A 23,111-nucleotide genomic window follows, 5' to 3' on the forward strand; every position below is an offset into this window, starting at 1 on the left:
CGGCCTTCGCGCAGGCGCAGAAGGCGTCTACTGCTGCGCAGGCCGGCTCGCGGGCGCAGGCGTCCGCGCGGGGCCGCAGCGCGGCAGCCAAGGGAGCTCGTCCGCCGGCGCTTCTGCCGTAGCTGTTGTCAGAGCAGCGATGTTCCTGGGCGCATGCGCATAATCCTTCAGCCCAGGCCGTCAGCTCAGCGCGCCTGCGGACTGAGGCTCGATTCCTCCCCTCCCCCCGTTCTCTTCAGCGCGTCTCGGTTTCGCCACCATTTTGTTGTAACGGCGGCTCCTCGTTGTTGTTTTTATCGTGCCTAGCTCCGTGCGTGCGAGTCGAAAAAACGGCCCCATGGCGGAGAGTCAGTCAGCGGCCGGGCAGGGAGAATCTGTGTCCCTGTGTGGGTCCGGAGCCCCCAGTTCGGAGCCTGAGACCCGACGGCTGAGCGAGCTGCGCGTGATAGACCTGCGGGCTGAGCTCAGGCGCCGCAATTTGGACAGCGGTGGGAACAAGAGCGTCCTCATGGAGCGGTTGAGGAAGGTGAGCGGGGGGGACGCGCTGGGACTCGCCGAGCCGAGGCGCCGCCGGCGCCTGCGCGGCCCCGCTGGGGAAAATGGCGCCAAATGGCTGCGGAGGGGGGACGGGAAGCGGGGGCGGGCGCCGCGGCGGGGCTTGGTGTGTGCGGGCCCGGCGTTTCCAGCCACGCAGCGAGATCCCCGCCAGCGTTCCTTGGTCCTGCACAGCACAGTGTGCCTGCCGCGGTGTTCAGCCCAGGGGGCTTCGGTCTCCTGCATCGCTGTGCTTCCTGCTGTGCGTTGAGCGCCTGGATTTCCAGTTCTGCGCACTGTCTGCCAGGCTTTCTGCTGTGTACTCCTTCCCTGTGTTTCTGGCTGATAGCTGTACATTACATCCCCACCAGAATATTTGGCATGTTAACAGTTGTAAGGCTCTTTCCTGTGACTGGCTCTTGCTGTCGCTTAGAACTGAGGTTCTTCCTCTGTCACAACACTGTAGGTATCTGTGTGGTCTAGTAAATGCCATAGGATTGACTAGCGCAAGATAATTGATGGTCTGGATATCATTGTTTTGCTTATCAAATTTTTGCTCTGTTTTCCTTAAAACTGAGACAGTTGTTTTTCTGCCTATAGGTTATGCTGTTGACTGCTTTCCAGAACTGACTCCAACACATTACTGTTTCTGCTGTGCTTGATGCTTTGATCTGGTCTCCTTTATATTGCATATTCAAGTTGTTTCTGTATAATTCAAAGTAAAAGATTCTTGTTCTAGTATTTTTCTCCCTCTGGCATCCAACTCCTAACTCAATAGAAATGCACAAATAAAAGTTTTATATCTGTCTTGATATCTATCTTTTATCTTTTCCCCCTAATAGGCTATTGAGGAGGAAGGGGGGAATCCTGATGAAATTCCAGTGGTTTCAGAAAATATCATCAAGAAAACTCCAAAAAGAAGCAGCAAAGGTACAGGGGAGTTAAAGAGGACCCCCTCATCTTTCTGGCAACTTTTGTCTATGAAGCAGAGCTTTGCTTATTTTCTTTGTTATGTCTGGTTTTCCCTTTGGAAAAGTGCTTTGTTTAATTTTGGCACTGTTGCTGAACATTTTGTGCTCCCAAAGCTGTAGTGTGTAGTACTTGCCCAAGCCAGATTCAGGTCAAACTGGTGTTCTGGAAAAACTTAAGCACAGGTGAAGTCTCTCTTCCTCAGTCCCTGACCTTGAATGCCATATGTTACTGGTACCCTTCCTAACATTTGTGGCTAGATTTCTGGGGATCAGTCGCATGGTAATAAACTAATCAGTCATTTATTCATAGAACTTCATATTGTTTCATAAGGCTCGAATTGTCCTACCCAAAATATTTGTTGGTTTGTTCTCAAAGCTCCCTGAAATTCATAGTAGAAATTAATATGTAGTGCTGAAGCAGTGTGATTAAACTAGATCATTGTTTCTTTATGTTACTGTACTTTTATTTTGAGAAATGCTACAAGTTTGTTTTCAAAGTAAAAATACTAGTTCTGGCAGATTCAGCTAGCTCTGTAGTTGGTTATGCATGTGTTTTCCATAGCTAATAGCAGTCTCATTTCTTCCACAGAAGATTAGTTTTCAAGCAATATCTGAGATTTGATTTTTTTTTTTTTTGAAAGCTTTCCCTATGCATAACTTTCCGATGGTGAAAAATACTCTTGTATGATGATGCTTATTTTTAAAGAATGTTTTGCTATCTTTCTAAAATTAGTTATGCCTTAGGACAGTTTGTGAGCTTTTCCTGTATTAGAGTAGTGTTGAAACTTGCTTTTATATTAGAGCTGAACAGAACAACTATTTAGAATGAAGGATTATAATTAAATGTAAATTTTTGTGGTGAAGCTTGAATTGTTGCCTGACTAAATTGTTGGACTCGGACTGTTTTTATGTCCAACTTGGAGTGGCATTTCATTTGCTTGCAAACTGAAATGTGTAATCATAACTGGAAAGAAAACAAATTTCAAAACTGTAAAAGCAGTGGCATCTTTGGTAGTCACATTTGTTTTCAGTTCTCAGAAAAATACCTAATGTTACAGTATAGCACTTTTAGTGTTGGGATGAAAATACCTGAGCTGAAGTGTTCCTCTTAGCTCTGAAACACCTTTCCCTTTTTTATTATACTGTGCTTGTGATTTTTGAGGAAAACATCTGTAAAAGATGAAGCAATTACTTAGGTCTGTGTTTGAGGAGTTACTATCTGGTGCTAAAACTAGCATATTGTTTTCAGTAATTGGTCACTTATGATGTTATGTGTCAAGCTGATGAATGGAATGCTGCAGTAAGACTTATCTTTAGATTCTTTGCTGTTGTTGTGTATTGGGAGGTCCCCCTTCCCCTAGTAAACTTCTGGAAAGAAGTGAAAGCTTGAGATAATAAATTATTGTAGTCTCAGCTAAGTCAAATATTGTGGGGAGTACACGGTGGCGCTTCTTTAAATCTCATGAGGGATCTTGGACTGCAGCTTGTTTATAACTTTGTCATTTACCGAACTGGGATGCTACATAAACACTGATTGTCAAAAATAAGGAAAAATAGGTATTTCATTCAATTTAGTTATCTAATCTGGGGAAAAGAACTAGAGCTTGAAGGATGCATATTCTTGCCTGTTTTTCATTCTTACAATCGTAATGTTACTAGGACGTAGACCAGAGGAAGAGGGAGTTGAAGATAATGGCCTGGAAGAGGATTCAGGAGATGGACAGGTATGTGAAGCCTTGTTTGAGGTGAAATATAGTAGTGTTGCATTCAAGTTATAATGACTATTATACATACTTTTTTTCTTTTTACAGGAGGATATTGAAGCAAGTTTGGATAACTTGCAGGATATTGACATGATGGATATTAGTGTGTTAGATGAAGCTGAAATAGATAATGGCAATGCTGTAGATTGCGGAGAGGATTACAGTGCTGATAATATTCTTGACTCACTGTGTGATAGTAAAGAAAATGCTGATGCAGAAATGAAAGAACTTCCAGATCAGCCTACAGAATATGCTGTAGGTAACTTGGAGGCATCCCCACAATTTTCAGAATTTAAAGAAGAATCAAGAGAAATACCAGTAGTGATGGTATGCATCTCTTACATGTGTGGAATCAGATTTTTTTTTTTTCCTTCAAATTAAATAGTAAATAGTACCTAAAGAATAGTTGAAATAATTTGGGGCTCTACCAGTTCTTATGATCATTGATTTTTGTTTGTTCGTTTGTTTTTCTTTTACATGTTTGTGGAAATAGCATTCTTGATTTTAAAATGTTTAGATGTTGTTTGCATGCATCATATTACTATACCAATTAATAGTAATCAAGAAAGCATCGTTTTAGTCGTGCTTTGAACTCTCTGCTTTACATGATATTTATATTCCCATTTTGATATCTTTCCTTTATTTAGGAGGACACTGTGAGGCATACAAATGCCATAGTTTTGTTTACTTCACTAACTTCAGCTGAACAGCAACGTACTGGGAACTATATCCTAGATCTTTTTTGTTTTGCTTTGTTTGTTTGAGATTGGGTCTCACCGTCGTTCAGGTTTTGAGAGTATTTTTGTGTTGGTTTTCTGTGTTTGTCTTGATAGTGAATTGCTTTTATGACATTGTCCATCTGTGCTGGAAGATAGTTTTTTGCCACAGTCAAGAGGTTTTTCTCCTGAAACATACAACAAAGCATTTGAAGAAAGTTACTCTTACCCAGTCTAATAGGGAGTATAGCTGTTTATTATGTGAGCACATTGTGTCATCAGTCTGGATTTTTAGGATTCCAGAGTTGGGTGTTTTTTCCCCCCTAAATCTGAAAATTGCAGAAATAAGATTAATCCCTTATGTCCAAGGACACACACTCCCTTCCCCCCTGCCCTTCAAACAGAAATACCCAGCAAGTAGTTCTTTTCAGTGATAAAACTACTGGAGTCTAGGTATTCTCCTACAATCTTCTTTTTTTTTCACTAAAGAAAATAGTTACCCAGTCACATAGGCCTTCTGGCTCTATGTTGTTGCTATAAATAAAATATAAATAGTAAGAGAAACTTTGCCATCGGAATCCATATCCTTAAAAGTTTCTGTGAGCAGACCAGCATGTTTTGGAGGTGATGGGAAAGCTCATTCAGTCACTGGGGAGTGGAAGAGATATGTGGGTAATCGGTCAGTTTTTAACTTCATTGGTTGTTTTGGATGTTAGAAATACTTGCTTAATATCAGTTGTCTATGAAAATCATTTCCAAGCTTTCAATTTCTTGTTCAGGTTTCATTCACAATAGCATTCTATAGATAATGAAATGCCTTCTAATTATTTTTTCCAAGGTAGAAGTTGAAGATGCTGGGAACAGTTTAGATGCTGTTTCATCTGATTTAACTGTAATAAAGGTAAATATCCCTTATTTTATTCTTTACAAACAAAAAGGGATAATGCATATGATGTAAACTGTATGCTGAAACTGTATACTTACAGGGAGTACAAAGTAATGCATTCTCATTCCTCAAAGACCAGAAATAAATGCCTTTCTAATTTAAGCACGTGAACAGAGATACGTGGAAGTCCTATTGAATTTGGGTGTAAAGTTGGGATTCTTATCTGTTGTGTATACCAAAACAATGCCCTGCATTATATTTTAACTTCCATTAGATGTGTAAGTATCCACTGTTGACATAAAACTAAAACTGATTTTATCCCTGAAGTATGAGCCTTGTTTCCAGACCAATCGCAATTGTTTAAGATCACCTGTAACTGCAGGTTGAGCTGGTATTTCTGCAGATCCCTTTTTCAGAAAGTAGACTTTGTAAAGTAGAATTTGTTTAGGGAAGGATAGCACAAGCATCAACCTTTGGTAGCACGTTACTCTCTGCCACTAATATTTACTGATTTATTTATCCATGTGAATGTGCAATATGGTTACAGAAGTATTACTGAGTTTAAAAAAAAAAAAGATATCTGTGCTATACTTGCTTGAAAATGACCACCATGTTTTCAGCATGTATCTGAATTCAAGAAATCATGAAGTTTTAATACTTGTTTCATAACATTTAAAGTCTTTAAAAAGTAACTGAAAGCATTCGTACAGGAAACTTAAAAAATTTAATCTTTTCAAGGCTGAAAAAGGTTAAATTATAAAAAGGTTAAATTTTAGTAACTCTTCCTCCAAATTCTCCCCTATGATTGTTTTATTTTTTATTTTCTTGTGTCCAAGCTAACATCTTCACTTCCTATGAGACGGTGATATTTTTCCTTTGTCTTTTTCCCTGCAGGAAATTGAAGAACTACCTTTGGAGCCAGGTACTGTGGGGTGTGTGTGTGTGTGTGTGTGTGTGTGTGGTTTTTTTTGATTGCTTTTTTTTTTTTTTTTTTTACTAAGCTTCAGGCCAGTGTGCTTTTTGAAACAGTTTCATTCTTCATTTATTCTTTTTTGTATCCCTGTTTGCTTTTAAGTGCATTACTGTAGTATACATTGTTATAGTGGACAGGCCAGGTCGTGCAGGGTCATAGAGATTGGAAACCCAGTCATATCACCAGATCTGTGAATAACTGCTGCTTGAGAACGTGCATTAAATACAATGAAATGGTTGCATAGAACTCTTAACTACAATGGAGTTAAAGAATGAGCCTTAAGGATCTAAAGGTTCTGAAAATAAAACAGATCTTGTGATATCACACTGTACTGTAATTCTGTAAATACAGGAGTGTGGGTAATATGAAGCTTTGATACTGAACAGAAATTAAAGAGTGACAACTTCAGAAGAAGGAATACAGTTTCATCATGGGAATCTTCTACAAATCACATTCACTTTGTGGACTGCAAACAGACTCATGCACCGTCAGAAGATGCCCAGTTTTCATGTTGGACTGTCTGCTTAAAGAATTTCACGGAAATTAGGAAATTGAACTTTCAATGCATTGATATATTCAGTTAAGCATCTTGGACTTTGGAAGCTAAATAGAGAAGAAACAGACTTGAACGATTTCATGAAGAATATCAAAGATCAGCCAGAAGGTTTTTGTTAAATCTGTGGGGGCATTTTTCTTCCCTGTAACATTTTAGGGTTGATACGGTAGTTTGTCAGACTGCAGTTAGCGTAGTAGTTTTAACACTGTGTACACTAGGGTTTTCCAATCTCTGTGTAGCTTAGAAGTTCTCTTGGTGTTAGTGTGGCAGCCATGCCAGTTCCACGTTTGTGATTGCTGTATTTCCCTGGTGATTAAATCTTGTGCCATTCTATTCCTGTTAAATCCGTAGAAAATGAGAAAATACTCGACATTTTGGGGGAAACTTGTAAATCTGAACTACTTAACGAAGAAACTTCTGAAGTGGAGCAGCCACATGCACAGGAAGCAAGTAACGTGATGCCAGGCAAGAGGCTAGCCGAGGAAGAGGACGCTCTTGCTGCCGCTCAGTTGGAGGAAGATGCTTTAGATTTGGACAGCAAATCGGCACAAGCTTTGGCAAGGAAGGAAGCAAAGCGTTTAGTTGTAGCAAAAGGGGAGACAAGTGAACAGACAATAGAGGAAGAGAAACTGGACTCTGAATCTTTAGTAGTAGAGACCCTAAGCGATCAGAGTAGCAAACGATCCCAAGGCCTGGAAGTCTCTAGTGGGGAAACAGCGGAAAAAGGCGCAGGTCCCGAAGCCAAAGATAGCAAAGAAGATGCCAAGAAAACAGAAGACAAAGCTAATTCTGAGGAATCCCCTGCTACTAAAGAGTCCTCAACCAGTGAGGGCGGTGATCAGAAAAAGAGGTTTGTTTTTTCTCCGTTCTAGACCAGATGCTATCTTTTTTTCATTGGTCATTAAGTGATGCGAATAAGCTGTTTCCTTCAATTGGCCACCAAGACTGATGAAATTGTAGCCTATTCCTAAAGAATCTGTTTTATTTCTCCTTGTGCAGATCTTTCGTAAACACAGAGGGTTTGATTTCTTTCCTTCCTCAACCTTCAAAGGTTGTTTTCTTAAATTACTCTAATTTCTGTCATCTGCCAAACAGAACTAATTGTCTGTTTAAGCATACGAATCCCGTATTTCCTGTCACTCTTCTACAAATTTGCAAAGGTATCTTTTATTTCAGAACTAGTTTACTGGTAGGTATAAAATTGTAGTGTGTGTGATCTCAAATTTATTTTTGCTAATATTTGTTTGAATAACATGATCTTTTGTCTTTAGCCCTGTTGAGGATGCAGATACAAAGATAATCTCAAAAGATGAGAAAGGTATGTTTTTAAAAAACAATGTACAGTTGACTTGAAAAAAAATGTTATTGGGGCAAGTTAGCCATTTCTTTTGAGGCAGTTGTAATAAGTAAAAATTCAAATGAGTAAATGAAATAATAGTTTGACTCATTTTTTCAATGCCTTGATTTGCCCGTTTTGGTTGCTTTTGAATTATGTAAGCATGTGTGTATCTTCACTGTAGTAGTCCTTCTGGAGTGTGCTGCTAGATTCACAAAGTAGTATAGATGCTGGCAAAGACTGGGGTTTCTCTGAAAATCTCGAAAGAGTCTAAACTCCATAGACTTATATTCTGCATGGTGATTGTGGTGAAGATTGTTAATACAGTGAAGGCTCAGTGCTATCATAGCATAAGCGGACTTTCAAAGCATGAATTATAAATTTCAGTTCACCTAACTTCTGTAAATCTTTTACTAACTGACAAGTGTGTTTTTTTTTTTTCTTTTTAGTGTATCTCTTGTGATTTAACATTAACTACTTTGTAATACTCATCAAAGTGATTGAAATCTGCAAAGACAAAATCTGTGTAGATGAGAACCCCTTATGACTGTACAAATACACATCAGTTATTGAGATCGAAAGTTAATTTTTGAAGGCTTAGATGTGTCAGTTGATTTTAAGTATTGGAAGAGATAGGAGTAAAATTGCATTTATGTAAGTTATAAGAGAAAAATGAAGTGAGTTTGTGTTAGTGTTTTTTTAATGTATTTTTCTTTAAATATTAGGCCGCACAAGTAGTGGTTCTGGCAGAAATTTGTGGGTTAGTGGACTTTCCTCCTCTACTAGAGCTACAGACTTGAAGAACCTTTTCAGCAAATATGGAAAGGTATGTAGTGGATATGTCCATTAACAAACCATTTAGTCAAATTCAAGGGATGACCTAAAATTTAGCCTTTTGTCTTTTCAACAGTACTCTAACAAATCAATAAAGTACTTAACTCTTCTGTGTTCTTTTTAAACTCTGATCTGAAAGCATTATTCTTCAGAAAAATGTTGCCTGAAATACAGGGAAAAATAAAACACAGGTTTTATAGAATAACTGCACAGATTCTTCTGAAAACTTGGCAGTTCTGGACAGGACAGTCTGTTGGGCCAGCATCTATCATGCTGTAATTTAATTATTGATTTACCTCTTGGCTGTTCAGAAATACTGCTGTTTTAAACTGTTCTGGTTCTAGTGGTATTCCTTTGAAATAGTCTATGAGGACAGGCTTCCCTTTGTTCTTTAGTGCCAGCAAGGTTATGGGACCAGAAGTTGTGAAAGGGAACTGTTTCAGATGGCCGTCTCTCCTTCCTCCTAAGACTTCTCTGAACATAATATTAACTGTTTGTGTCACTACTTGCTTGCCTGCGCACTCTCAGATATTGTTTCCATTGGATGGAAACTAACATAGATGTTCTGTAAGGAAAGAAAAATTCATGATTTTTTTTTTTTCTCTCCTGGTTATGTATTTCCTCCTTTAGTTAGCTACCTGCTTAGCAACTTAACCACACTCAGAAAAGTTCATCCTTATGTCGGTTGCTTTATCAGCAGAACTATATCTAAATCTCTTCCGTAATATGATTTCTCTGCTTCATTAAATTCTGCATTTTTTATACTTTTTCTCAGAGTACACGTAGGGTAATCTTAAACTTGAACCTTTTCAGCTATGGTTGTATTGGTATTGACTTAGGTGTGAACGTTATTAGCATCATATTTTTTGAAGTAGCCTTTGTAAGGCACTTCTAGAACACTGTTGGCCAAACAGTATAGAGATCAAGTTAAAACTGTAACCTTTCTTTTGCTGCATGTCAGATGAGCTTAGCAATTTTGTCATCTTAGAATGCTGGCGTAATACGTGCAAAGAATGTTACTCCCTGTTGAAAGTGGATAGGCACTCTACTGTATGTTACCAGTAGATAGAACAACTTGAATGGTAAATAAATCAGAATTTGTTTGGCCACAGATCTGCAAAACTAGGGGTTTTTTTGTGTGTGTGTGTGTGTGTGTTTTTTTGTTGTTGTTGTTGTTTACTTGTTTGCTTGTTTTGGTTAAGGTGGTTGGTGCAAAAGTAGTGACAAATGCTCGCAGTCCTGGTGCTCGCTGTTACGGCTTTGTAACAATGTCAACGTCTGAAGAAGCCACCAAGTGTATTAGTCACCTCCACAGAACAGAGCTGCATGGAAAAATGATTTCTGTGGAAAAGGTAAGTGGTAGCTATCCATAACAGTATACTGAAAATAAAAGTGTGCAAGTTTAATGTCTGTCTTATTACAAAAAATATTTTTGGCTAACAACGTTCTAGGCAAAAAATGAACCAGCTGGAAAAAAGCCTTCAGACAAAAAGGAAGGTGAAGCAAGGAGGGAAAAAGACAGACACCATTCTGCAGATTCCAAGTCTGAGAAGTAATGTGATTTTGCTATTTTTCTTTGTTTACAGACCGCTCATTTGAAATGTGACTATGTGACAAAAGCAAACCGTGACTGTAATAGGTCTTAATTTGCTGCTTCATAGTGCATCTGAAGTAAGAGTAATACTGGAAAAATTGAAATTGGTGTTCTATAGTACTAAGTGCTTCTTTCTTAATGGGTCCTCTATTCAAAAATTTGGAGGTTTCTGGGGTTCAGTATCAAAACTTGTCAGTTATATCAGGAGATACTGTTTTATTGAAAATCAAACATATCGGGTATGTTCTTCAGGATTGTTCGTCCTCTAATTTGATTCTGACATGGTCAGCTCTGTTAACTGAAATCTCTCTAGTAATTGGCTTATCTTGTTGAATGGCTGCTTGCATAGTTAAAGTTTTATATTTCAATATTTGTTCTCTCACATGGCCTGTTGCTTTTGAAAGAGGAGTTCTGCTTTACAACTTTTTCTTTCCATGTAAAATTGTGAAAGATTTGGCGAAGGAGATATTTTGGCTGGCTGGCCTGCTTGCATGAGGTGCTTAAGGTATTTGTTTATAAAACCTGCTCTTTTGGTGGAGCTCAACCTCTTTCTGGGTGGCCTCATATCCCAGTGCTAAGCATAAACTTTATAGGCAGAGCAGAAAACTTTATTTCCAGCACTCTCAAACTCTCCTAATATTTAGGAAGATCACCTGCTGCTTCTCATTTTCAGACTGCTTTAGCTTAGGGTTGGTTGCTTTTCTTAAACATAACTGTGTACAAGTTTGCATTGGCTTCAGCTCAGCAGGGCGGAAGATGTTGGGAGTATTTTGGGGGTTGTTTAGTTTTGAATGGTTGACTTGGTCAAAAAGAGTGGTTATATGCTCTGTTAGCCTCTCTAGTAAAGCAAAGTTTACCTATAGGTCTGCTGGTATTAAAAAGGATGAGAAGATGGACAAAAAGGATGATGCTAAGAAATCGGAGAAAGATGGAAAAGATGAAAAAGAAGGAAAAGAAAAAGATGAACAGAGAACTGCATCCTCAGATCGATCTAGGGCAAGCAAATCAGGTAACTTTAACTGCTCTTCAAAAAAGTTAAATGTTTTCAAGGATATTTCTTAAAAAAAAAAAAAAAAAAAAAGAAACAAGCTGATACAAAGAATGTGTGGTGAGGCTTGTTTTGTTTTGTTTTGTCTTTTTATCCAAAAAATCCATCAGCTAAGTAGGAAATGGAAAAACAACAAGCTTAAGCGTTCAGAATTGTGGCCGATTACAAAACTTCAACGTCTGTGAGACTTGGTGTATTCTTATTAAAGATGGTTCATAATTCAGAAAAAGACTATGAAGAGTACTTTCTAATACTTAAGTCTTTCCAATTAACAAAAAAACTGCACCAGAAAAAAACTTGGCAACTTCCCTCCCACCTCCCAACATAGAATGCTAGCAGCTTAGCAACAGTGTTGTAATTACTGGACTTTAGCTACTCTGTAAGGCAGTCTGTGAATTTTGTAAAACCTTATCACTGGGCCCAGAACTGATGAAAGTGATGTGTGTGTGTGTTTTGTTTCGTTTTTTAATGGTGACAAAAGTATATGTTATACAGGCACAGGAATGAACTTAAATTTGCTTTCTTTTAATTGTCATACTCTCTAGAAAATACTGCTTTACTGTAATTTAAATGCTTGTTGTATTATCATTTATTCTTATGTCTTCTTTATAGCAAGTCGAGGAACTGAAAGGACAGTAGTAATGGATAAATCAAAAGGAGAGCCAGTTATCAGTGTGAAAACTTCTACATCAAAAGAGAGGGTATGTACAACTTTCAAAGAAGCCTTTTTGTAAAAGTAGGTATAAAACAGATTTGCGTGCATGTATTTGAAAAGGTCTTTTTTTTTCCCCTTGTGTTTTGGAAACTGTCCCCCTTCCTTCCCCCCCTCCCTCCCCCCCCTTTTTTTTTATGATGCTATGTGGGTAAATGCTTATGCTTCACCTGTTTTTAGTCTTTGTCACTGTTGCCCTAGTTGAAGTATGGTCTTAATACGAAAATGGTGTTCAGATGATATGTTTCCCTGAGTGTGGCGACCAGTGACCTTTAAAGTGGTATATCATTTGCCTCTAGTGCATGTCAGACCCTGTGCCCCTAATGTTTATATATTCAAACTCCTCAGAAGTTCTAGCCACATTATGGGTGCTTTTCCATAACTGTTTTGCAGAATTCCGACATTATTTGCCTCTTGGAAGGTATGATAGTCTGTTTTGTTCAGGTGGGCATCAGGTGGATGTTTTACCTAGGAATTCCAGCTAAGTGTGCTGCGTTTAGCTGATGTACTGTTTTGATTTAACAGAGTACAAAAAGCCAGGATCGCAAATCTGAGAGCAAAGAGAAGCAAGATATTTTATCATTTGATAAAATCAAAGAACAGCGAGAACGTGAACGTCAGAGGCAAAGAGAGCGAGAAATCAGAGAAACAGAAAGACGACGGTGAGTCTTCTGTTTTTGCTCTAATCTTTGAATGGCATTTGTTTTTACCTCCTATACAGTGTTATGAACAGGCTTCAACTTAGTGTAGTGCTGGCCCTTCCCCATCATTAATATTTCAGATTGATTTGATACTAAACTACTGATAAAATGGACACAATGCCATATTATGAAGGTTTTACGACTGAAATCATACAGTCTTCTCTAAATCTACGCTTTTAAGTAGACTCCTGTTGAATAAAAGCTTTTGTAGGCACTTTCAGGTCTTGTATTCCACTCTTCTAAAGCAGATTTGAGTTTTCATAATATTTAATTATTGTTGGAAATTCAAAAATACTTTCTGCTTGCTCTGTCTTCTGAGGAGTACATATAGGATGTTGCATTCTGTGAAAGCCTTATCAGAGCGAGCTCTTAGAACAGATACTGTTTACTTGTGCAGAATGCTTACCTTCCTTCTTTTATGTTTTTTTTTTTTCTTTTTTTAAAAAACCTGTTCTGAATGGCTGTGATTTAGTTGAGAAAAGACCATTCAGGTGAAGCAGGTAGTGGGAATAACCTGGAAACCTTATTTAGTGCTGGGAGGGTGAAGGGAACGGCAGGGGGGACAGGATGGGCTGGGGGACTAGTCTTAAGACACTCACTGGAAAACAAAATATCTGTTTCAATTAGAGAGAGAGAGAGGCGAGAGCGAGAGCAGCGTCTTCAAGCCATTCATGAACGGGATGAAAGACAGAGGCTCCAGAGAGAGCGTGAGCGACTTGAATTTCAACGGCAGCGTCTTGACAGAGAGCGCTTGGAGAGAGAGCGCTTGGAGAGAGAGAGAATGCACATAGAGCAGGAAAGGAGAAGAGAACAGGAACGCATCCAGCGAGAGAGGGAAGAGCTGCGACGTCAGCAAGAACAGCTACGTTATGAGCAAGAACGGCGATCTGCAATGAGAAGGCCTTATGATCCTGATGGCAGGTAATAACTGCAATAAGATTCCAAACTCTTTAGCTACATCCCGTTATAGGCTCTAGAATGGTTTTCTGTGTAATTTGCAAGTACTTTCACTAAAACAGTTGTTGGAGTTCACAACTGAAAGCTTATTTACATGTTGCTGTTAACACTTTAATATTGATCTTTAGAAAGAGCAAATGTCACACTTACCTACCCTTAAGCACAGCTTTATTGCAGTGGGTTTAAAAAAAAAGAGAAACTATTTCCCAACGGGGAATGACTGAGAATAGAAATTGTGGATGTAAACCCTAAAGCAGGGATGCTGGCAGGAACAGGTATTCATTCTCTTCTCATGTCAACACATGCTGAGACTAAGCTTTTGTACAGTGGTGTTACAACTAGCTGCTTTTCTGAAACTGAAACAAAATGTCAGTTTAACATTCCTGGAACTTTAGTCATAAATCAAAAATAGTTCTTTGAAAAATCAGATTGAACGAGGCCTGATTTCAAGAGAGCAAGAAAGGAAGGTTGTCGGGAGCTTTCTACTAATGATATCTTTTCTTGCAGGCGAGATGACCCGTACTGGCCAGAGGCAAAGCGAATGGCAATGGATGATAGATACCATTCTGAATTTAGTCGTCAGGATCGCTTCCATGACTTTGACCATAGGGATCGTGGTAGATACCAAGATCATTCTTTGGACAGGTCAGTAAGGTGGTGTTTTTTCTTTGTATCCCTTTAATGAAATTAGGTATCCTTTCTGGTTTACTATTGGCTTGAACAGTGCCCAAACCCCCCAAAACAAACAAGCCCTGTGTATTTCTTGAATCTAATTTTACACCTACTTGCAAACCTTTGTTTTCATCACTTATGGATGTATCAAAAAAAGGTTGCATAAAGATTATAAGCCAAGGTCTCTTGTAGCCTGCCATTACACTGAGGGCAATCCTGCAACTTTTCTCAAAATAGCAGGAACAGAAATCTGGTTTCCAAATCTCGGTTAATTAGCCTAAGATTTAGAAGTTTCCTTTTGCTTTAAAAATTTCCCTACACTCATCTTTGCAACCTAGCTTACACTGACTTTAGTTCCACAGACTTGCTTGTAACTTGCTTCTGATGCTGGTAGGTTCACTTGGTGTCCTCCCTTGTTACCAAGCCTGGTATGGTGCCCTGCCTTGAGTACCTGACCATGCCTTAGTGGCACTTCACTTACCCATATTACAATAACTCATGCTATTTTGGTCTCCTCATATGCTAGGTTGATGAAACAAAAAATCTTCTGAAAGCTTCCTGCTGAATAAGCATTGCTGTTCTCAGATTTACAACCTAATGAAGATGAATTTCAATGTGCTACTTGATACAAACCCTAGTATTGTTATGATTGCTGTGTTGATTTGACTGAACTTTTCTTTTTATTTTCCAGAAGAGATGGTTCAAGAGGAATACCAGATCGAGATGGGCAGGTGGGTCATATTGAGATGCTATCCTCAGTTAAAACAAACAAGCAATGAAACACCCACCCATCCGCCTACCCAGCATGCATGCCATCCGCTTCTTAAATGCGGATGTTAAAGGAGCGACTGATTTGGCATGTTAGATGTGCAAAGCATAAGTTAGCTGCTCACTAGGGCAGTAGCCATAGAGCAGCAAAAAAATTTTGAGTGATCAGAGCTACAGTATGGAGTCATGCCAGTAGGTGGTGATAAAAGTTTTCTGGTTAACTCTTGAAGTGTTTTTAACGTATGTAAGAGGTAGTTACTGTAGCAGTGTATCCATACCTGATGAGGGACCCCTTATCTAACATATATCTAAACAGTATATAGAAAATAAATGGTGACATAATACAACAGGCAAATGACTGCAAAAGATGATGTGTGATTACTGTAATGGTATACTTTCTGAACAAAGGAAGGAAGTAGGCAGATCTTTTCTTTCTAAGACAAAAAATCTGGAGCCAGAAAATAAGCCTTTAAAGAATAGGGGGGAGAAATTGGAGCCAGAATTTGTGAAACTAATGTGAAATCTGTGAAACTATCTGTAAAACTATCTGTAAAACTAATGCCTAGAATGAACCACAGGCAGCAGCAATGGAACCAGTGAAGACTGAGACTGCTACTGTTTTATTTTCTAACAGCTTATAAAATTGCAACCTCTTACAGGAGCTGGATAAAATTTTGCTATCCAAAAAAAAAAAAAAAAAGGCCTGTGCTGATTCTTAGCATAGCTGCGTACTATTTGCCTTCCAGCATTACCCAGATGAACGCCATGGAGGGCCTGATCGTCACTCCCGGGACTCCCGAGATGGTTGGAGTGGCTATGGGTCTGACAGAAGAATGACTGAAGGGAGAGGGATGCCTCCGCAATCCCGGTTAGTGCATATGAAACAAGGGAAGCAATGTGTTGGTTCTTAAAATGTTTATGCTCGGTGAACCTTCAAAGGGTGATGGTGGAAGCAGTTTCACAAGTGTGAATCCTCTCTCCAGATAGTTTCTTCGAGGGTCTAATCTCCTGGATGAGCAAGGAATTTAACACATGTAGCTCCCCTGTGCATCAAGAGAATGGAGTGTTGTTAGTGAGTAAAGAGGTGCTACTCAGGTAGCTCTGCTGCTAACTGTGGTTCTCTTGTAAATGCTTCCATTTCTGCAAATGAGATTCAGTCCTATACTGGGTGCTCCAGTAATGCCAACAGAAGTCTTATTTGAGGCTAGCAGTCAGATTTTAGGGAAATCAAGACAGAATCTCTGTGACAGTGAAGGTGGGGAAATTAGACTGTTCTGGAATCTTAGAGGTTTTTCTTTAAGCTGGCTGATCAAGCTGAGTGTATTCCAGGTATATAATGTTTAGTTATGACTCCCAGATGGAGGGATGGCATTCCATTAATTGTTCATTGTTTAAATGTTTCAGAATATTGTGATACTAATTATGCCTCTGTAGACCAGAAAAAGATGAGATTTATTGTGTAAAGGACACTGTTCAGCAAGTTTCTTTTTGTCCCTCTTTGAACAATTTTTATTGTAATGATGGGGTGGATATAGATATAGCTTGATAAACGATTGAATACACTTTTGTATGGGGTATGGTATTTGGCTTTACCCTATGCTATTAAATTGATAAGGGACACACCTAGAAGATTTTCTTTTATTTTTTTAAGAGATGGACGTGACTGGGGAGATCATGGTCGAAAGTTAGAGGGGCATCAAGATCGTTCATGGCAGGGAAATGTGGATGGAGGAATGATGGGACGGGATCATGAGAGATGGCAAGGTACACTTGCTGCTTACCAGTGTGATCGTGGTTTTTCTATGAATTGCTACTGTTGAACTTCTAGCAGTAGTTAAAATTCCTACAGAGCTTTAACAGCATTACAAAGAAAGCAAATACAATTCTGGGAACAAGGTGGCTTTTTTTTAATAGGAAAACATGCATTTTTCTTTAATATTTTCTTACTTTTTTTTTTTTTTTTTTTTTAATCAGGTGGTGATAGAAGCATGCCTGGTCAGTCAGGACCAGGCCATGTGATGAATCGAGGAGGGATGTCAGGGTAAGAAGCTTTGTCAGAGTGCTCAAGTGCTCATGGATGCTTTTATAATAGCTAACTTATCTGAATAAAAGAAGAAATTTCTTTGTCAATTGTGCAAAATAATACTTTCAGCTTCTCCTCAACTATGAATTTGCAAGTAGAAAAAAATAAACATCTTTTGTCAGAGTAGTATGTTCTTGGCAATTTTCAATTTGTTTGGTCTTGTTTTTAAGGCGTGGAGGCTTCACACAAGGTGGAAACCAGAGCCAGATAATGCAGAGTAGCGGAGTACAAGGAGGGTTTGCAGGCCAGGATCGACCGAACAGACTGACTGATCCCCGTTTTACCCGCCGCTACTGAAAGCACTATATATATATTTTTTTTTTCAGTGCAAGACGACAATGGTGGTGAATTTTATTAGCCAGGGTCACCTTGAATTTATGATTACAAAAAGCAAAACTGCTGCCATATTGTAGCCAAATACTATGTCAATGCATTTGTTTGTTTTTTTTGTAATAAATGTGTTCTTGGTCAAACATCAAAGTTTCTGTTAATGAAACATTCCATTTTTCAAAAATAATAAAACCAGTTTACAGCTAACATTATTTCTTGTTTCCATAGTCTTTGGCAATACGCCTCACGATACAGTGAAGGGAAGACAATCTGCCTTCAACACCATCAGTTTCTAAATAATGCAATGAATCTGTGGGTGGGTGGGTGTGGCTTTACCTGCATTGGAGACAGAGGTGGGATTGATGCATTTTATAATTTAAATGACACCTGGGAGTGAGTCACATGTAAAGTATGTGCATTAACTAGTAAACAGTTGCTTTATTTTTTTCCACTCATCCTTGCGGTTTGTGCTCAGTAAAGCTCCTGAAGACAATGCCGAGGGAGCAGGTCATGCATTGTGTCTGGTCTCTAGGACCACTCCGGGGTGTGCCTGACCCAGCACTCTCTATGAGCTTTTCTGTGTGCCTAGGAGCCCCTGTTGGGTGTTCCAAGCCCCTCTGAGTGGCCTTTGGGATGTCCTAGAGTGGACTATGCTTTTTGGAATGCTTCCAGACCCACAGGAAGCTTTTAGGATGCCCTAGAGCACCCCGGTTGAGAGGGTGCTGTGCAGAAGTGGGGGGGGATCCTGGGGGACCAGGTTAAGGGGGCGCTGCGTGAAAATGGGCAGAGGCCCCTGCGAGCTTTTGCGAGCCTGTAGAGGCCTGTACGAGCCCGTACAAGCCTCTAGGAGGCCTCTGCGATCCCGTACAGGCCCATGCGAGCTTGTGCGAGCCCGTAGAGCCCTGTGTGAGCTTGTGTGAGCCTCTAGGAGGCCTCTGCGAAGCCATAGAGGCCCGTGCGAGCTTGTGCAAGGCAATGGAGGCCCGTACGAACCTGTAGGAGGCCTCTGTGAGCCCGTAGATGCCCGTGCAAGCTTGTGCAAGCGCGTAGAGGCCCGTGCGAGCCCGTATGAGCCCGTAGGAGGCCTCTGCAAGCCCGTAGAGCCCCATGCGAGCTTGTGTGAGCCCGTGCATGCCCATGTGAACCCGTACGAGCCCGTAGGAGGCCTGTGCCAGCCCGTAGAGGCCTGTGCGAGCTTGTGTGAGCCCGTGCGAGCCCGTACGAACCCGTAGGATGCCCCTGCGAGCCCGTAGAGGCCCATGCAAAGTTGTGCGAGCCTGTACGAGCCCGTAGGAGGCCTCTGCGAGCCCGTAGAGGCCCATGCGAGCTTGTGCGAGCCCGTGTGAGCCCGTACGAGTCCGCATGAGCCCGTACGAACCCGTAGGAGGCCTCTGCGAGCCCGTAGAGGCCTGTGCGAGGTTGTGCGAGCCCGTGCGCGCCCGCACGAGCCCGTACGAGCCCGTAGGAGGCCTCTGCGTGCCCTTGGAGGCCCGTGCGAGCTTGTGGGAGCCCGTGCACGCCAGTGCAAGCCCGTGCGAGCCCGTACGAGCCCGTAGGAGGCCTCTGCGAGCCCGTAGATGCCCGTGCGACCTTGTGCGAGCCCGTGCGTGCCCGTGCGAGCCCGTAGGAGGCCTCTGCGAGCCCGTAGAGGCCCGTGCGAGCTTGTGGGAGCCCGTGCGCACCCGTGCGCGCCCGTGCGAGCGCCTACGAGCCCATAGGAAGCATCTGAGAGCCCGTAGAGGCCCGTGCGAGCTTGTGCGAGCCCGCACGAGTCCGTACGAGCCCGTAGGAGGCCTCTGCGAGCCCATAGAGGCCCGTGCGAGCCCGCACGAGCCCGTAGGAGGCCTCTGCGAGCCCGTTGAGGCCCGTGCGAGCTTCTGCAAGCCTGTGCAGGACCGTGCGAGACCGCACGAGCCTGTACGAGCCCGCAAGAGTCCTCTGCGAGGCTGTAGAAGCCCATGTGAGCTTGTGTGAGCCCATGCGCGCCCGTGCGAGCCCGTACGATCCCGTAGGAAGCCTCTGCGAGCCCGTAGAGGCCCGTGCGAGCTTGTGCGAGCCCGTGCGCGCCCGCGCGAGCCCGTACGAGCCCGTAGGAGGCCTCTGCGAGCCCGTAGAGGCCCGTGCGAGCTTGTGCGAGCCCGTGCGCGCCCGTGCGAGCCCCTACGAGGCCATAGGAGGCCTCTGCGAACCCGTGGAGGCCCGTGCAAGCTTTGCGAGTCTGTGCGCGCCCGTGCGAGCCCGCATGAGCCCATACGAGCCCGTAGGAGGCCTCTGCGAGCCCGTAGAGGCCCGTGCGAGCTTCTGCGAGCCCGTGCGCGCCCGTGTGAACCCGTACGAGCCCTCACGAGCCCGTAGGAGGCCTCTGCGAGGCCGTAGAGACCCGTGAGAGCTTGTGCGATCCCGTACGAGCCTGTAGGAGGCCTCTGCGAGCCCGTAGAGGCCCGTGCGAGCTTGTGCGAGCCCGTGCGCGCCTGTGCGAGCCCGTACGAGCCCGTAGGAGGCCTCTGCGAGCCCATAGAGGCCCGTGCGAGCTTCTGCGAGCCCGTGCGCGCCTGTGCGAGACGGTACGAGCCCGTACGAGCCCGTAGGAGGCCTTTGCGAGCCTGTAGAGGCCCAAGTGAGCTTGTGCGAGACCATGCGTGCCCGTGCGAGCCCGCACGAGCCCGTAGGAGGCCTCTGCGAGCCCGTAAGGCCCGTGCGAGCTTGTGAGAGCCCGTGCGCACCTGTGCGAACCCGCACGAGTCCGTACGAGCCCGTAGGAGGCCTCTGCGAGCCTGTAGAGGCCCGTGCGAGCTTGTGCGAGCCCATGCGCCCCCGTACGAACCCGCACGAGCCTGTAGGAGGCCTCTGCGAGCCCGTAGAGGCCCATGCGAGCTTGTGCGAGCCCGTGCATGCCCGTGCGCGCCCGTGCCAGCCCGTACGAGCCCGTAGGAGTCCTCTGCGAGCCCGTAGAGGCCCGTGCGAGCTTGTGCGAACCCATGCGCGACCGTGCGAGGCCGTGCGCACCCGTGCGAGCCCGCATGAGCCCGTAGGAGGCCTCTGCGAGCACGTAGAGGCCCGTGCATGCTTGTGCGAGCCCGTGCGCACCCGTGCGAGCCCGTACGAGCCCGTAGGAGGCCCCTGCGTGCCCGTAGAGGCCCGTGCGAGCTTGTGCGAGGCCGTTCGCGCCCGTGCGAGCAAGTACGAGCCCGTAGGAGGCCTCTGCGAGCCCATAGAGGCCCGTGCGAGCTTGTGCCAGCCCGTGCGCGCCCATGTGAGCCCGTACGAGCCCGTAGGAGGCCTCTGCGAGCCCGTAGAGGCCCGTGCGAGCTTGTGCGAGCCCGTGNCCCGTGCAAGCCCGCACGAGCCTGTACGAGCCCGTAGGAGGCCTCTGCGAGCCCGCAGAGGCCCGTGCGAGCTTGTGCGAGCCCGTGCGCGCCCGTGTGAGCCCGTATGAGCCCGTAGGAGGCCTCTGCGAGCGCGTAGAGGCCCGTGCAAGATTGTGCGAGCCCGTGAGCGCCCGTACGAGCCCGTACGAGCGCGTATGAGCCTGTAGGAGGCCCCTGCGAGCCCGTAGAGGCCCGTGCAAGCTTGTGCGAGCCCGTGCACGCCCGTGCGAGCCCGTAGGAGCCTGTAGGAGGCCTTTGCGAGTCTGTAGAGGCCCGTGCGAGCTTGTGCCAGGCTGTGTGCGCCCGTGTGAGCCCGCACGAGTCCGTAGGAGGCCTCTGCGAGCCTGTAGAGGCCCGTGCGAGCTTGTGCGAGCCCGTGCACACCCGTGCGAGCCCGTAGGAGCCTGTAGGAGGCCTCTGCGAGTCTGTAGAGGCCCGTGCGAGCTTCTGCGAGCCCGTGCGCGCCCGTGCGAGCCTGTACGAGCCCGTACGAGCCCGTAGGGGGCCTCTGCAAGCCCGTAGAGGCCCGTGCGAGCTTGTGCGAGCCCGTGCGTGCCCGTGCGAGCCYGTACGAGCCCGTACGAGCCCGTAGGGGTCCTCTGCGAGCCCGTAGAGGCCCGTGCGAGCTTGTGCGAGACCGTGCGCGCCCATGCGAGCCCGCACGAGCCCGTAGGAGGCCTCTGCGAGCCCGTAGAGGCCCGTGCATGCTTGTGCGAGCCTGTGCGCCCCTGTGCGAGCCCGTACGAGCCCGTAGGAGGCCTCTGCGAGCCCGTAGAGGCCCGTGCGAGCTTGTGCGAGCCATGCGCACCCGTGCGAGCCCGTATGAGCCCGTAGGAGGCCTCTGCGAGCCTGTAGAGGCCCATGAGAGCTTGTGCCAGCCCGTGCGCGCCCGTACGAGCCCGTAGGAGGCCTCTGCGAGCCCGTAGAGGCCCGTGCGAGCTTGTGCGAGCCCGTGCATGTCCGTGCGCGCCCGTGCGAGGCCGTACGAACCCGTAGGAGGCCTCTGCAAGCCCGTAGATGCCCGTGTGAACTTGTGCGAGCCCGTGCTCACCTGTGCGAGCCCGTACGAGCCCGTAGGAGCCYGTAGGAGGCCTCTGCGAGCCTGTAGAGGCCCGTGCGAGCTTGTGCGAGCCCGTGCGAGCCCATGAAAACCCGCACGAGCCCGTACGAGCCCRTAGGAGGCCTCTGCGAGCCCATAGAGGCCCGTGCAAGATTGTGCGAGCCCGTGCGAGCCCGTACGAGCCCGTAGGAGGCCTCTGCGAGCCCATAGAGGGCCGTGAGAGCTTGTGCGCGCCCGTGCGAGCCCGTACGAGCCCGTAGGAGGCCTCTGCGAGCCCGTAGAGGCCCGTGCGAGCTTGTGCGAGCTCGTGCGTACCCGTGCAAGCCCGTACGAGCCCGTACAAGCCCGTAGGAGGCCTCTGTGAGCCCGTAGAGGCCCGTGCAAGATTGTGCGAGCCCGTGCGCGCATGTACGAGCCCGTACGAGCCCGTAGGAGGCCTTTGCGAACCTGTAGAGGCCCGTGCGAGCTTGTGCCAGCCCGTGTGCACCCGTGTGAGCCCGCACGAGTCCGTAGGAGGCCTCTGCAAGCCTGTAGAGGCCCGTGCGTGCTTGTGCGAGCCCGTGCGCGCCCATGCGAGCCCGCACGAGCCCGTAGGAGGCCTCTGYGAGCCCGTAGAGGGCCGTGCGAGCTTGTGCGAGCCCATGCACGCCCTTGTGAGCCTGCACGAGCCCATAGGAGCCCGTAGGGGGCCTCTGCGAGCCCGTAGAGGCCCGTGCGAGCTTGTGTGAGCCCGTGCGCGCCTGTGCGAACCCGTACGAGCCCGTAGGAGGCCTCTGCGAGCCCGTAGAGGCCCGTGCGAGCTTGTGCGAGCCGGTGCGGGCCTGTGCGAGCCCGTACGAGCCCGTACGAACCCGTAGGGGGCCTCTGCGAGCCCGTAGAGGCCCGTGCGAGCTTGTGCGAGCCCGTGCGAGCCCGTGAAAACACGCACGAGCCCGTAGGAGCCCGTAGGAGGCCTCTGCGAGCCCGTAGAGGGCCGTGAGAGCTTGTGCGCGCCCGTGCGAGCCCGTACGAGCCCGTAGGAGGCCTCTGCAAGCCCGTAGAGGCCCGTGCGAGATTGTGGGAGCCTGTGCGCGCCCGTGCGAGCCCGCACGAGCCCGTAGGAGGGCTCTGCGAGCCTGTAGAGGCCCGTGCGAGCTTGTGCCCGCCCRTTCGCGCCCGTGCGAGCCCGCACGAACCCGTAGCAGGCCTCTGCGAGCCCGTAGAGGTCCGTGCGAGCTTGTGCGAGCCCGTGCGCGCCCGTGCGAGCCCG

At 45.6% G+C, this 23,111-nt stretch overlaps 1 protein-coding gene across 4 annotated transcripts; it reads left to right on the forward strand.

Annotated features, from left to right (window-relative positions):
* Window positions 1-71: 71 nt before the first annotated feature.
* Window positions 72-17,646, forward strand: LOC112973860 (scaffold attachment factor B1-like). 4 transcript variants are annotated; one of them, XM_026082242.1, is made up of 21 exons: window positions 72-526; window positions 1,377-1,464; window positions 3,165-3,229; window positions 3,317-3,595; window positions 4,823-4,885; window positions 5,765-5,792; window positions 6,751-7,249; window positions 7,671-7,717; window positions 8,461-8,561; window positions 9,772-9,921; window positions 10,021-10,121; window positions 11,027-11,172; window positions 11,824-11,912; window positions 12,449-12,585; window positions 13,252-13,545; window positions 14,089-14,226; window positions 14,945-14,984; window positions 15,768-15,889; window positions 16,673-16,785; window positions 16,996-17,062; window positions 17,275-17,646. In XM_026082242.1, exons 1-21 carry the CDS (start codon window positions 338-340, stop codon window positions 17,399-17,401), a joined length of 2,883 nt encoding a protein of 960 aa, XP_025938027.1. In that variant the 5' UTR covers window positions 72-337; the 3' UTR covers window positions 17,402-17,646. The 4 variants fall into 4 exon arrangements, 2 of the variants coding, with proteins under 2 accessions (XP_025938027.1, XP_025938028.1); XR_003256090.1 differs by lacking the exon at window positions 16,673-16,785 and having other exon boundaries at window positions 17,275-17,307; XR_003256091.1 differs by lacking the exons at window positions 16,996-17,062; window positions 17,275-17,646 and adding an exon at window positions 16,005-16,093 and having other exon boundaries at window positions 16,673-16,739.
* The last annotated feature ends 5,465 nt before the right edge of the window (window positions 17,647-23,111 follow it).

The sequence above is a fragment of the Apteryx rowi genome, unplaced genomic scaffold, assembly GCF_003343035.1.
Source record: "Apteryx rowi isolate R43461 unplaced genomic scaffold, aptRow1 scaffold_570, whole genome shotgun sequence".
NCBI lineage: Eukaryota > Metazoa > Chordata > Aves > Apterygiformes > Apterygidae > Apteryx > Apteryx rowi.

Bases quoted from the DNA above. Each gene is read 5' to 3' on its own strand.
- LOC112973860 (XM_026082242.1), top strand. From the start codon at position 338: ATGGCGGAGAGTCAGTCAGCGGCCGGGCAGGGAGAATCTGTGTCCCTG. The intron at 8,562-9,771 runs GTATGTAGTGGA...GTTTTGGTTAAG, and splicing joins TTTTCAGCAAATATGGAAAG to GTGGTTGGTGCAAAAGTAGT. The intron at 13,546-14,088 runs GTAATAACTGCA...CTTTTCTTGCAG, and splicing joins CCTTATGATCCTGATGGCAG to GCGAGATGACCCGTACTGGC.